The following is a 15,622-nucleotide window of genomic DNA, read 5'->3' as shown; positions in this document are numbered from 1 at the left end:
CATGGGTCGCAGAACTGATAGTGACTTCTGGCCGGCCCTGCCCCCGAACGGGGTCCCTGGTCCCCGGTCACTCAGTTACCCCACCCACCTGATGCTTGGTCGCTTGCGCAGCTCACCTGCCTGCTGCTTGCCCAGCCCAGTCACTCCTCCCTTCCTATGTGGCACACTGGGCCCTTGTGGCTTGCCTAACTTGACTTCCCCACGTGGTGCCTGCACCCCAACTGAGCAGCCCTGATCTGCCTGCCCTGTTCACAAGTAAGCCTGTGTCGTGCTAGGCCCTCGCCCACCCCCGGGGCCTTTCTGGACCTCCCCCCCCACTGCCCAGGGCCTTTTCGGGCCTCCCCCTCACTGCCCGGGACTTTCCAGGTGGGAGGAGGCCAAGGTGGGGTGTCTTTTTTGGGCCAGTCCAGAGGGTGGGAGGGGGACAATGGTGGCCACAGCGTGGCTATGGGAAGCAGCCCCAGGAGTTCCCGGCCTCCCTTTCGGGGTACCCCCACCTGCCTCTGCCACCCCCTCAGCCCCAGACCAAGCACAGAGAAAGCGAACAGAAAGTCTTTCCGTTCGCTTTCTCCCTGCCTTTTGGGTCACCTGCCCCCCGCCACCGCCACCCACGTCCTTCGAAAGGGAGGGTGGATGGATGTTCCGGGGCTGCTGCTTTCTTCATTGTCCCACCTCTCGCTGCTCTGGAGTTTGCCCAATAAGTTCTTCCCAGAAAAGATGTGTGTATGTGTGTGTGAGTCAAGGAAGGAAAGGAAGGAAGGAAGGAAGGAAGGAAGGAAGGAAGGAAGGAAGGAAGGAAGGAAGGAAGGAAGGAAGGAAGGAAGGAAGGAAGGAAGGAAGGAAGGGCAAGAAGGAAAGAGCAAGAAAGGAAGAAAGAGCAAGAAAGAAAGAGGAAGGGAGAGAAAGAAATAAAGAGGAAAAAAGAAAGAGAAAGAAAGAAAAATAGGAATAAAGAAAGAAAGAGGAAGGAAGAGAAAGAGAGAAGGAAAGAGGAAGGGGGAGAAAGAAAAAGAGAGAGAAAGAAAAATGAAGAAGGAAGAGGGGGAGAAACTTTGTGCTATTATTTTTAATTGTTCCATTATTTATCATATATTAATATTTTACACTGTCCTACACCTAGAGTGATTTTATTGCCTTTCTTTTGCCCAGGTATTTTTCAGGGTTTACATGTCAATAGTCCAGAGCATAAATACAGGTGCATTTAACAGAGTTGGAAGGGACTACGGAGGTCTTCTAGTCCAACCTAGAGGGCACCTAGGGGGCATAAGCGCACCAACGTGCCTACCATCCCTGTCCTATTGCTTCTTTTATTTTTCTTAGATGTACCCATTTCATGTATTCATAACTATGTATATACTTATACGTATTATCTTGTAAGCGATTGACAAATCAAACAAACAAACAAACAAACAAACAAACAAACAAACAAATAAATCCTCCTGCTCAGGCAGGAAAACTGAGGGTGCCAAATTCTGACTAGAGGTCCTGAATAGAGGTGTCAGAATAACAGAATAGCACTTAGAAGGGACCTTGGGGGGTGGGGGGGAACTCTATACCGTTTCAGAGAAATGGCTGTCCAGTCTTTTGTTAAAAACGTCCAGTGTTGGAGCATTCACAACTTCTGGAGGCAAACTGTTCCACTGGTTAATTGCTCTCACTGTCAGGAAGTTTCTCCTTACTTTTAGGTTGCTTCTGTCTCTGTTCAGTTTCCATCCTGCTTTGGAAAATACATTGTCCCCCCTCTTTCTGGCAGCTCCCTAAAAGCCTGTTACAGCCTATCATCCTCTTGGGCAAAGCATGTGAGCCATTTCCTCCTTTCAGTGGTCCATAAAAGTACATCTATAGTACGTAGATAATAAAGTCAAAAAAAGTGAACAACATTTTTATGGAACTGTTAGGAATGTAAGTCACCTAACAATTGGGTTGGAAAATATATAAACCAGGATAGACATTTTAATACTGTCTCTTTAAGGGAATGCTAAAATTGTAATTGGGTGTGGTTCCTCAAACAGCCATAAGATGGAGCCAGAAACCTGGGTTGTTTAGTCCTGTCCTGTTGTTGAGAGTGTTGCTGTTCCTGCATTTTTCCTTATTGACTGTTACTGATCGTTGTTATTCTTGGATTTGATGTAAGTCTATTACTGAACTGTTTATGATACTGGACTTTTTTATTTGGATTATCCCTGGACTAAAAACTGACTGCTTTAACCGTGAATGACTTGGACTCTTTGTTGAACTTTGCTTAACTGTTTTACTGGAAGTAAAAACCTACATTTTACTATACAGTGTATCTGTGTGCTGGTTGTGTGTTATTCTTCACCACTCTCACTACGTCTCCCTGTGTGCGCTCATTCTCCTAACGGGGAATTCCCTCAAGAAGAACTATAGATAAGTTGAGGCTGGGTATGGACAAGGAATGGCTAAGAGGGGAGGGGCCAGGTGAGACACCCCTTTATGTGAATGACATTGAGTTGGCCACACCCAGTCACATGGCCACCAAGCCACGCCCACCCAGTCAGGTCATCCTAAACTATGCCCACCAAATAAGCCATGCCCACAGAACCAGTAGTAAAAACTTTTGAATCCCACCACTGGGCCTGTTTCTGGCTTCCAGAGAGCCTCCGGAACCCAGGGAGGCCATTTTCGCCCTCCTGGAAGCTCGAGGAAAGCCTCCGGAGCCTGGGGAGGGCAAAAATCCTCCCCCCCCACTATGATGCAGGAGGCTGACTAGCCACACCCACCATGGCCACGCCCACCCAGTAACTGGTCAGAGAACTAAATTTTTGCTAAAAAATTTAAAACCCATCCCTGACCGTGGATGATAGCATAATGGGATTCTGTCTAACAGTAATAATCCTTTCTTAGGATTGTTATTGTCAATATTGTGATTCAAGTCTACTTTATCTCTGAAACAGAGAAGGCTCTCGAGCAGCCTTGGTTACACACTGTCTTCAAGTGATTAAAACAAGGGAAATGCAGAAATGCAGAAAAGAGCCGCAACCAAGGAGTACCGGATTAATGTTTATACTTTCAATTCTGTATCTATCTATAGATTCAGCTGTGTTTCCTGGTTCTGCTTGATTCTTTGTCCTGATGTATTTTTCTCTGGAGAGAAGACCTCTCCCCACCATACACAATATGTCACTCCAAACTGTGTGTGACATTCAGGCCAAAAGTATTTCACAGCATGCTTTGTGGTGACCAAACGCAATTTCATTCCCTGAAAGCACCTGCTTTCAGGTAGTGAAAGTTAACATACAAGATTGTATTGTATATACCTTACTTTCTGATCGTCCCGAAGGCCCTTTTTTCATGAGGCAACTAGACTTTCTGGTTTTTCTTTGAAGACGTTTCGCTTCTCACCTGAGAAGTTTCTTCAGCTCTGACTGGATGGTGGGGAATGGTAGGATCCAGTTCAGTGGTGGGATTCAGCCAGTTTGCACCAGTTCGGGAGAGCCGGTTGTTAACTTCCTGAGCAGTTTGGTGAACTGGTTGTTGGAAGAAACCATTAGGGCAGGGAACCGGTTGTTAAATTATTTGAATCCCGCCACTGACCCAGTCCATCCAGTCAGAGCTGAAGAAGCTTCTTGGATGAGAAGCGAAACCAAAAAAGAAAAAAAAAACAGAAAATCCAGTTGCCTCTTGAAAAAAGCACCTTTGGAACAACCATGACCTGGAGGACTGAGAATCTCCATAGACACTTACTTTCTGATATACTGTTGGGCGGCAGGAATTCCAGCCATGTCTTCATTCAGCAAATATTTCTTAGTTCCTAAGCAGTAATTTTTTATATATTCTGACCAAGTCACTTGACAAACGTCAAAGGAGAATAACTGGAATAAAAGGGAGAGGACAATATCAAAGAAGGGTAGAAGGACTATTTCATTCTTGATTTACGCTGAATATTATATGAAATGACTTCTGAAAAATCAATTTAGCTTTGGAGAAGAAAATTCCTCATTAATCAGAGCAGGACTCCAGGCCTCTCAGATATTTTTCATATCTGAGACTAGCCAAGATAAGTGAAAAATGTGGGGGGAAAGTTTAAAAAATGTCCCAAAGGTGCTTTTTCAGGAGGCAACTGGACTTTGTTGTATTTCTTTGAAGATGGTTCTACAGACTTTTAGATTTACAATTTGGGATGAACACCTTTTGAATGGTGCAGCAGTAGGAATGGATTTCCAGAGAAAAAATTGCAGACTACAGGAATCATTTGCGCTACTCAGAGTGACCCTGAGGACACAGAGAAACCTCCAAGTGGCCTCAACAACCCTCTAAAAGGGTGCAAATGACCAGCTGTCTGGAAGGAATATAAATCATTCCATTCCCCACCATCTTGCCAGAGCTGAAGAAGCTTCTTGGATGAGAAGCGAAACGTCTTCAAAAGAAAAAACAAGGAAGTCCAGTTGCCTCCTGAAAAAGCACCACTGGGACAACCTTGACCTGGATGATGGAGAATCATTACAGATATACAGAAGTGGAAAAAAAATGGTTAGGTAGATGTTGAGGAGTTCCAGGTAATTTTTTTCTTGACTTTCTTTTGCACACTGAATTATCAGTGAAGGAGCGGCTGTATGTGGGTGTCCATTTCCTCAATTAGATATTTATTTATTTATTTGTTTGTTTATTACAAAAGAAATGTTCAAATTTACCCTTGTCCTTAACTCTGGAACTGTCTTCCTTTATAGGTAAACCACGCAGGAAATATGACCAGATAAGATAATTCTGCTTCATGGTAAACTACATTAGCAGAAACCTGCAAGCTTGAGAGTATAGTTCTCCTGCTTTCTCTTTTATAGGCCAAAATCTAAGGAGGGTCTTTTTAACAGACGTTTAACAGAGTTGGAAGGGACCTTGTAGGTCATCTAGTCCAACCCCCGCCCAAGCGGGAGACACTACACCATTTCTGACAAATGGCAGTCCAATCTCTTCTTGAAAGTCTCAAGTGATGAAGCTCCCACAACTTTCGAGGGCAACTTCTGTTCCATTGGTTGATTGTTCTCCCTGTCAGAAAGTTTCTCCTTGTTTCCAGGTTAAATCTCTCGTTCAGTTTCCATCCATTATTCCTTGTCTGGCCTACAGGTGCTTTAGAAAATAGCTTGACCCCTTCCTCTCTATGGCAGCCCCTCAAATATTGGAAGACTGCTATCTCCCCTGGTCCTTCTCTTCACTAGACTAGCCAAGCCCAGTTCCTGCAACCATTCATCGTATGTTTTCGTCTCCAGTCCCCTCATCATCCTGGTTGCTCTTCTCTGTATTTTTCTAGAGTCTCAACATCTTTTTTATAGTGTGGTGACCAAAACTGGATGCAGTATTCTAGGTGTGGTCTTACTAAGGCTTTATGGAGTGGTATTAGTACCTCACTTGATCTCGATTGTATCCCTCTGTTAATGCAACTTAGGATTGCATTAGCTTTTTTGGCTGTTGCTGCACACTGCTGGCTCATATTTAGCTGGTTGTCCACTAAGACTCCAAGATCCCTCTCCCAGTTACTGCTATTGAGTTTGGTTTCACCCAGTCTATATGTGTACTTTTGGTTTTTCTTGCCTAAATGTAGAACTTTACTTTTCTCTACATTTTGCACCTCTTGTCCCACTCACTTTGTAGCCATGGACTATGTTGCCTCTTATCTGACCATTCTCTATGTAACATTTCTTCACCCTGTCTCCCAAGGTCTTTCCCACACATCGTTACAGGCACTGACCCAGAGGTAGTATTCAGCCGGTTCTGACTAGTTCTGGAGAACTGGTAGTGGAAATTTTGAGTAGTTTGGAGAACCGGTAAATACCACCTCTGACTGGCCCCACCAACCCCATCTATTCTCTGCCTCCCATTGAGTCCCAGCTGATTGGCTGGGTCTTCTTTGGTTGCCCTGCACAGGAGAACAGAGCTGGAAAGCAGGTTAGTGGGGTGCGGAGGGAATGGGGATTTTGCAGTAACCTTCCCTTGCCATGCCCACCACACCACACCACGCCCACCAAGCCATACCCATAGAGAACATTTTTTACAGGTAGTAAAAAACGTTTGAATCCCACCACTGGACTGACCACTTTCACAGAGCTCTGAGGAAGGAATTTGTCCTTTCAGAAAGCAACCGGAATCTAGCCTGAATACGTATTTTAAATATCCATGAGGATGCTTCAATAAAGATTCTTACATTCTTGTCTTTTGGATTGAGCTCTTTCATCAACATGTTTGTATTCTCGGAGTTCCAATCCCAGGAATGACTGATAAAATATTCAAGGAGACTCATGACTTTCTCCAAGCGAGTAAATAGCTTCATCATCCTGAAAGACAGAATAGAAACATCTCAAACAGCTAGGATCCTAGCATCCTACCTCAAAACAACAGAGCAGGGGATAATTTGGAAAGTCCTTGGTGCCACAACCCTCTAGGACAGGGCGTCCCAATGTCTTCTACACCCTGAACCCCTAGAATGCTTCTGACATAAAAATAAATAATTATATGCATATAATCCCAAGATGATGAAACAGACTCAGTAGTGGGATTCAAAAACCCCCCCCCCCCCCCCCCCAAACCCAAAACAAAAAAAAAAAAAAAAAAAAACCCCCCCCCCCCCCCCCCAACCCCCCCCCCAAAACCCCCAAAACCCCCCCCCCAACAAAAAAAAAAAAAAAAAAAAAAAAAAAAAAAAAAAAACCAAACAAAACAAAAAAAAAAAAAAACAAAAAAAAAAAAAACCACCCACAAACAACCAAAAAAAAAAAAACCCCCCCACAAAAAAAACCCCCCCCCCCCCCCCCCAAAAAAAAAACAAAAAAAAAAAAACAAAAAAAAAAAAAAAAAAAAAAAAAAAAAAAAAAAAAAAAAAAAAAAAAAAAAAAAAAAAAAAAAAAAAAAAACCCCACCCCAAAACAAAAAAAAACCCCACAAAAAAAAAAAAAAAAAAAACTTTTCACTACCGGTTCAGTGGGTGTGGCTTGTGTGCATGCACATGCCAAACAGCCCTTTGCGCAGGGGCAGAGGCGTTCTAACTCACCCTCCTGCAAGCCTGCACGATCCCTGGTCGCTTCAGCAGCTGCCGCGCAGCACTATTCCGTGCCGCGCAAAGCAGCTGTGTTTCAAATTCAGAGGATAAAGGTGAGTATGGGAGCCCAGGTGGGCCCAAAAGCAGCGTGGTGGAGAGAACTGATTCGGTCTCCGCTGCTCATTGCTGCTACTGGCTCAGTAGAACCGGGCCAAACCGATAGCATACCACCACTGAGCAGACTCCTCGTCCCAATAAAACCCCTTTTATTTAGGTTAAAGGGAATTCCTCTCCAGCAAAGTCCCAGCAAACAGTCTTTCAATGGTGATTTACAATCACAGGCCTTTATCAGGCTTGGAGCGTTGCCAGGCTGATATCTTCCAAATGCCATGCTGTAGCAGACAATACTTGGCAAGGAGTCAGGAACAGATCTTCAACTTAATGAATTGAACTAATTGTCTCCTGCAAACACCACTCCCCTTTCGCTCCTCTTTATTCCCTATGGGAGGGGCCATTTATCATCCATCTGTGCCCTTACTCTCGAGTCGACCTTTGTTCCTTAACTGTTCCTTTCTTCTGGCAGCTCTGCACATGAGCACACTGGGAACAGGCTCCAGCTGTTCTTCTACCCCACTGATCTCTGACTCCGAAGGCAGCTGATAACTGTCAGATGGCCCTAGCCCCATCTCTGCCGCCAATGCAGAGTCCTCATCAGAGCCTTCCCCAGACTCCAAGACTGGCCCATGTTCCTCTCCTTAGCCTCTACACTGTCCGAGTCTGCCACCAGCTCCACTGGCAGATCACAACATATACATTATAATTTTGAAACTTCTAAACCCAGGTTTTTTCACCCTCTGGATTATCATCTCCTACCCCCAGGGGGTGCGAGCAACCCCAGTTGGGAACCCCTGCTCTAAGATCTAAGGTGGGCTATCCTCTATTACAAGGGACTCCAACCACAAATGCTAGAAACCAGTCCATGCAAACAAGCAAAACCCCATCCATGGGATGTAGCTGTTGTGGTTAGCCGGAAGCAGGTGCGGACGGCTGAGGAGAGCAAGGACTCAGATGAGGAGCCAGGACCATTAAGGAGTGGACTGCTGCCTTCGGAGATTGTGGGGGCTGGCAGCAGTGATGAGGAGGTTCCCAAGGAGCCTGTGCCAAGTGCACATGTGCGCAGGGTTGCTCGGAGGAAAGAGCAACTACAACAGCACGGGCGACTCGGGAGTAAGGCTGCAAGGTAATGGCCCCTCCTCCAAGAAGATAAAAGCCAGCTATGAAGTGAACGTTCTTTGCAGAAGGCAAAGACGTTTTGAAACTCCAGCCTCGTGGACATTCCAGTATCCTGAGTTTGTATTTGAAGATTCTTGTATTGCAAATTATTTCTTGTCTGTTACCTTTTGGCAAGTCTCGCACAGTTTGGCAAGGCTTGTGCTTATCACAGCTAATTATTTTGCAGAAGCATTAAAAGGTTTCTGTTCCCTTTGGATTGTATTTGATTTGTTGGAAAAGGGCGTGGGTCAGAACAGTAGCATACAAAAACCTCTCTCATGGACCTGTCCCTGGTACCCAAAAGGTTGGGGGCCACTGCTTCACTAGGCTCTACCCAAGGCTTGGATGCCTTTCTCAGAGACATTCACAGATCCCATTCTGAAGATACACTGCTGGGCATGCAAGGAAGTCTTGTTTCTTGAAGGCCATCTCCATTGGCTCCTACAGGTTAATTTAATTAATTGATTTTTTTTAATTTGCAATGGTTTCTGTTTATAAGATGTTGGGAGGAATTATTATCCTGATAGTTGTGAGGTATTTGGAGTGATGCAGTGGCCTAGAGGTGGAGCTCTGCCTCACAATCAGGAGGCTGTGAGTTCGATCCTAGGTAACAAAGCAGGTATGGGCACAATGAGTAAATATCAGCTGTGAACTCTGCATTGGTGACAGGAAGGGCATCTGGCCAGTAAACACTCTGCTCTATTCAGTTGCCCCGACTCCACCCCGATGCAAGGAATTACAGGGTCACTAAAAGACAAAAAAAAAATTATGAGGTATTTGTACATACAGCAATCAGCAAAGCTGCAAGTCAATCCAGTCTTTCTTCTAATAAATCTCCAAAGCTGTCAAATTGATGGAGAAGGTAGTCCTCCTTGGAAAAATGTCTTCCAGATTCTTAAGGGCACTTCCCTAAAATGGTTATCTGGAATTATTTTGGAACCGTCCCCTATACCCCACAATTTAGATCCAATCTCACCATGGCTTCTTTCCAGTCAGTTGCAGATACAGGTCACAGAGAAAAGCAGGGATGGTGTGATGGACAAATGTCCTGTATTGATGGGTCAAATAGCTGGAGGTCATGGTTATATTTGGTATTCTGAAGGGTTTCTCCAGTGGGTTTTTTTCAAATGAATTTTTCACGTGGATTCCTGCGAAATTGTAGAAAACAGACAGTGCTTCCGGTGAGGTAATTACATGGAAAAAATGACAATTGATGGGACATGTGAATTTATGAAGGCAAAGTTCTTTGAACATCAGGAAACCAGATGTGGTTATTAGTCATATATAATTTAGAAAAGATCATGAAGTGGCAATGGAGGCCCTGCCTGTAAGGAACGGCTCTTCCTACAGGCAAGTCCCACTGATTACTGTGTTTCCCCAGAAATAAGACCCTGCCTTATATATTTTTTTGTTACCAAAAAAGGCACCAGGTCTTATTTTCGAGAGAGATGTCATCCACTGACTGATCTCACTTGTGCATGTTGCCCCCGGCCTTCAGGAACTCTTTTGACTAGCAAGGCTTTCCTGAAGGCCTCTGTAGTCCATAACAGAGTTCTGGATCGATCCAAACCTCTGCTATCAGCTACAGAGGCCTTTGGGAAAGCCTTGCTGGCTGCAGAAGAAATGGGCTGAGGTGTAACTGGTTGCCTGGATGCAACTGTTCAAAGCTAAGTAATATGGCCGCTCCACACAACCCATCCCTACCCTAGCTTAATTTTTACCTGTGAACCCTGGAATGGGTGGGGGTCTTTATTAGGGCTTATTTTGGGAGTAGGGCTTATATTGGGTGCATGTGTAAAAATCAAGCTAGGGCTTACTTTCTGAGTAGGTCGTATTTTTGGGAAAACATGGTAGTATTATTGCTGTGGTATTGCAGAGTCATTTGCCTCCCTTATTTTATTTAGTCAATGTCTAAGTTTATAATAAACATATTTTTATAATGACTATGATAAAACCCTTGTTGAATGCACACTGACAGCTTATGCACCAGAGACAAATTTTTTGTGTGCCTGATCACACAGATCACTTTGTTGTGCCTGGCCAACAAAGAATTCTAACTCTAACTTGATTTTCTTATTTAATATAGTGTTTATGAACTTTTGAGATTTGAATTCTGCAGCAGATGAATGGGACCGGATACATTCTTCTGAATTAAAATATGGCGAAAAAATGTTAAGGACTTGTGAAATACATCCCAAATTATAATCTACAAAAAACTTTAATTTTTTTAAAAAGTTAAGTTTAAAGTTTTAAACTTTAGGTTTTTTTTAATTTAAAAAAACCTTTAAATTCTCCCATGGTCTGGAGCCTTTCAGGGAAGCGGAGTTTGAGAAGATAGAGAGGCAGAGACATTTCAGACTGAAGGCAACACTGTCAGAGTATATTCATGAACTGGAATAGAGCTTGGTAACAAGGTCAGCCAATGAACAGGCATAGCAACTAAATCAGCCAATAAGGACTGTTTTGGAAACTGAAACTAGAATTAGCCTAGGCTGGAAACTGAAACTAAAAGTAACTTAGGCATAGCTCTATGTTAAGCTCCGCAACTCTGCAGCTATGTTGAGCTCTGAGTCGGTCTATTGAAGAAGAAACTAACTTGTTTGCTCGCTGAAGGCTGGAGCTCTGCTCTGAACTTGCAACATGTTTCTGTCTGAGTTTGCTCCATGTTGGAGAAATCTACAACTGGTTTGTAAAATCTACTTACGTTTATAAAGATGTTAAATGAAGCTCCAGCCATCTGTGTTTATTTTTCTGGCGCTGAATTATTGCTGCAAAACTCTCAATAAACACGTAGATGAATTTTAGTGAGCTACATAGTGAGAAGAAGTTGTGAAGAAACAACCAGATGCCTCTTCCAACTCCCAGCCCTTGCTGTTTGTAAAGGTAATACCAGTGGTGGGATTCAACTGGTGTAACAACCGGTTCAGTGAGCATGCACAGCATTTGAAAACAGCTCTAAAACGTGCCTTCTGCTGCAGCCCCAGTGAGTAAAACAGCTGAGGCGCAGCACAGTGGATTGCTACGCCAATCAGCTGGGCTGCAAAATGTGAAAATATAGGACAGACTAGGGCTGTGATGGTGAACCTATGGCACGTGTGCCACAGGTGACATGCAGAGCCATTTGTGCTGGCACGCGAGCTGCAGGCGAACTTACCTCACTGCGCATGTGCGCACTTCACAGCTGATTTTCGGCAGGTTTGAGGCCTTTTCCGGCCTCCCAAAGGCTTGAGGAAGGCTTCTGCAGACTTCTGCAAGCTTTGCAGGCCAAAAACTAGTCCCGTTTTGTCACTTCCGGTATTTTTGGAAAAACAGGAAGTGATGAAAGCCTGCAAAGCCTGCAGAAGCCTTCGTCAAGCCTTTGGGAGGCTGAAAAGGGCCTCAAACCAGCTGAAATTGTGCGCACATGCAGAGAGGGCATGAGGGGGCACATTGTCTTCTGGGTGCTGGGATGCGAGCATGAGTGTGCAAGCGCACACACAATTTTTGGCACAGGAGCCCAAAAAGGTTAGCCACCATTGGACTAGGGCAGGGGTGGTAGGCGGGGCCAGCTGATCACCAGAAGTACTGGTTCATTCAAACCAGTCCAAACTGGCAGAATCCAACCCCTGGGTAACAGAGCAAACCATCATCTCTGTCCCTTTGCTAGAAAGAAAACTCACCTATTTCTCCCCAACATAATGGGTTGAAGCTACCCGAGGTGCAGTTGAAAATCAGGAGGGATTCTGGTCTGAAAAGAATGGAAATAAAAGACAACTCAGGTTTCAGATAATACACCAAATGTATTAATATGTTATTTGTAACTTTTTGTTAAATTTAAAAATGGAGAATGAACAAATAAAAGATAAAATGGTACAATGGGGGAAAAAACTTTGGTTATAACATAGAAGTAGAGAAATGGCAAAAGGAATTATGGGAAAGGAACTATAACAGTGGCAACTTCTTATAAAGAAAATCTATAGAAAATGTTTTCTAGATGGCATTTACCACCTGGTATGTTAGCTAATATGTTTAAAAATGTGTCTAGCAAATGTTGGAAATGTAATCAAAAGACGGGCACATTGTATGTGATGGAGTTGTGCTAAAAAAAAAAAAAGTGGGCAAAGATACACAGGTTGCTAGAAAAGATGATAGAAAATCATGTAGATTTTAAACCTGAACTGTTTTTATTAGGTATAATATCAGAAAAATTAGATAAGAAAAGTATGTATTTAATATTACATATTGTAACAGCAGCAAGGATTATTTTTCCACAATATTGGAAAAATGAAGAAACACTGCGAGATGAAGAGATAATTAAGAAGATACTAGACTGCAGAAATGGATAGATTGACACTGAAAATTTAGCAAAAATAAGACACAGAATACTATCAAATATGGATTTTATTTTGCCAGTGGTTGGAAAGAAAGGGGTGGAGATTAAGAATATAATCAGAATTGTTAAGCAAATTAAATTCCCAGACAACACGATGTTTATTAAGGACTAAAAAATGTAATCAATAAAAAAATCAATAAAATTTGGGGAAAATGTTATTTGTTATAGTGGTGTATATAAGTGGGATTATATACCATACATCCAAAATTATAGCAAAACCAGAGGTGTTTGCAAAGCAGGTTAAAAAGACAAGCTTCTTTATTGAAGCTCCACCATATTGGAGCTTCAAACATCACACACAAAAAGGGACACGTTTTTCATCCCAGCCACTCTTGTTTTGGTTTTGCCTTCCCCTCTCCCCTCCCTCTCCCTCTCCCCCTCCCAGACATTTCTATATGAAATCGTTTTCTGTTTGGTCTGTATCAGGACCACAAAGGGAGTGATCAGCAGATCACATTCAGATCCCAGATAGGAAATGCTCCAATGTTCAAGCAATCCAGTCTTTGCTTGACTCAAGCTTGTTTTCTTCCCTTGAGGTTTTGGACCCAGAGTTCCCCTCTAAAATTCTTTTAGAGCCATCGGAGTCTATGTCCATGAAAGGTTTTTTTTTTCCAGACTTTTGTTGGAAGAAATATCCATCTGGCTCAGTTCCAAGCCAGGAGAAAGCACTGGAAATAAAATGGAGGCTGGAGACTGATTGGAAAGAGGGTCCATTTATTTGATGTAGAAACATGTGATTCTGGTCAGCTGACAAAATGGAGTTGAGAATGGGAGGGGAAGTTATACTTTCTTTGGGCTTTGCACTTGAGCTTCCTGCTCCTGTGCAAGAACATGTATTTTATTAGCTGTTGTCAGATTCCTATAGGGCCATGTAGGGGTTATGTAGGGGTCATAGCTGGCTCTATAGGCAAAAGAGGGAATGCAAATCCTAGGTGCTTGTCTGAGCTAAGTTTGGTTGAAGTTCAGACTGCTCTGGAATGGTGCAATGAAGGGGCTTGTGTTCTGAAAGGGTGTTGGGCAAAATTCCTATTGTGGCTTAATGGATTTCGACCTGTGTTGCATCTTGAGTGAGGGCTAATCCTACCAATCTGCCTTTGTTTGGACTTTGCTGCAGGATGTTTCAAAATATCCTGTCCAGTGGTGGGTTTCAACAGGGGTGGGATTCAAAATTTTTAACAACCGGTTCTATGGGCGTGGCTTAGTTGGTGGGTGTGACTTGGTGATCATGTGACTGGCTGGGTATGGCCAACTCATTATCACTCACATCGAGGCACGCACCTCCTCGCCTGGCCTCTCATGACTGTGGGGATGCTGCAACAGTCGTAAGTGTGAAGAACGGTCATAAGTCACTTTTTTCAGAGCCATTCTAACTTTGAATGGTCACTCCACACAAACAAAGTACCAGCAAAGGAGGAGAAAAAAACTCCAGAGATGTTCCTGAGACAGGAAGTCCAGACCTGCCAAGAATGTAATAAGGGTTAATGGAGAGGCAGTTTCTGTAAGCAACCCCAGAATGTTTCCTTCCTGCCTTCCTTACAGGATTAGGCCAGTAATTTCTTCTAACAACCAGTTCTCTGAACTGCTTAGAATGTTAACAACCGGTTCTAGTGAATAGGTGCGAACCTGTAGAATCCCACCCCTGGGTTTCAAAAAGGTTTTCTACCGGTTTGGTGTGAATGTGCGGTTTGCACATGCACACATCATTTGCGTGTGCCAAATGCACAATTTGAGCATGCACAATGTTTGCAACTGACCTTCTGCTGAAAGCCCTGTGTGTAAAACAGCTGACGTGCGGCAATCATCTGTGCTGTGCAAAGCAGCTGAGGTTGAAAAGCAGGAAATAAAGGTCAGTAGAGAGCCGCGGTGGGTGGGAGGGCCCAGCAGTTGATCGTCGGAGCGAACCGGTTTGCTCATAGATGATCTTCGGAGCTACTGGTTCAGGCGAACCGGGCCAAACCAGTAGAATGCCACCACTGATCCTGTCTTGAATGGATTACCAAATCTGCATTTCTAAAAGATGGCCTCCTCAGTTTCTGCTTGGGGGCAGGGAGACTGGGGCTGCTTCCTGCCTCTAAAAATATATATGTTTCTTCATTTCTCCCTTTGATGGAAATATTTTATTTATTTATTTTATTTATTTATTTTGTCAAGCGAGTATTAGTTAACAGGTATAAGTATAAGCATGCTTATGAATACATGAAATGGATATGAATAAAAAAAGAAACAATAGGATAGACCTCTTAGGAAAGGGGTTAGGATGAATTTGAATTGATTCATTATTTTCTTCCATTTTATTTATTTTTATTTCTTTTAAACTTAAAATTGTTTAGAGGTAATTTAAAGGGGAAGTACCATGCAGAATCTGACTAAAAATGGGATTTACATTATAATATATTAGGTGATGGAAATTATAATTGTTTAATGGGATAATTTAGAAGTAGAATATTTAATGGGATGTGAAAGGGAATCAACTGTAAGATATGAAGGTGACACACTAATTGGCAATTATAGAGGAAACCTTGTTTTGTAATTTTTGAAATGTGGATATGGATTGAAATTGTACACAGGACAGATATAAGTATAAGTATAATTATTTTGAAAATATGAAATCCTTGAAAAGGATATGCAATAGATTTAGAAATGACTGAGAGAGCTATAAAATAAGCCTGGGGGAAAAAAATAATAAAGAATTTTTAAAGTAGTGATAAGATATGAAATTCAATATGAAATATGAAAGATGAATATGTAACTGAGATTATATCTGTATGGAAATTTGAAAACCTGGAACCAAGCTGTTCACTAAAAAGAGGTGTTTTATTTTTCCGTGTTTTGTGAAAACCAAAATAAAATGGTTTTTTTTTTTTTTTTTAAAGAAAGGGGTGAGGTCAATAGTAGACAGTATAAGGTTAAAGTGTTTGGGGTTTGGGGAAGAAACCACAGAGTCAGGTAGAGTATTCCAGACATTGGCCACTCTGTTGCTGAAGTCGTAT

At 42.8% G+C, this 15,622-nt stretch overlaps 1 protein-coding gene across 2 annotated transcripts in view; it reads right to left on the bottom strand.

The window, feature by feature from the left end:
- LOC113419738 (fatty acyl-CoA reductase 1-like) overlaps positions 1–15,622 on the bottom strand; it is a 57,366-nt gene that overhangs the window by 3,922 nt on the left and 37,822 nt on the right. For both annotated transcript variants that reach the window (XM_087969544.1, XM_026679283.2), the window contains exons 8-11: positions 11,920–11,987; positions 9,237–9,408; positions 6,158–6,287; positions 3,706–3,833 (exon numbers count right to left, since the gene is read on the bottom strand). In XM_087969544.1, the coding sequence (XP_087825670.1) occupies positions 3,706–3,833; positions 6,158–6,287; positions 9,237–9,408; positions 11,920–11,987 (498 nt within the window). The remainder of the gene's footprint in view (positions 1–3,705; positions 3,834–6,157; positions 6,288–9,236; positions 9,409–11,919; positions 11,988–15,622) is intronic.

The sequence above is a fragment of the Notechis scutatus genome, chromosome 6 (assembly GCF_049901735.1).
Source record: "Notechis scutatus isolate UNSWTSFEM ecotype Mainland chromosome 6, rNotScu1.2, whole genome shotgun sequence".
Taxonomy (NCBI): Eukaryota; Metazoa; Chordata; class Lepidosauria; order Squamata; family Elapidae; genus Notechis; species Notechis scutatus.
Note: the sequence above shows the minus strand (reverse complement) of the source record. Positions and strands in the feature narration are given on the sequence as shown.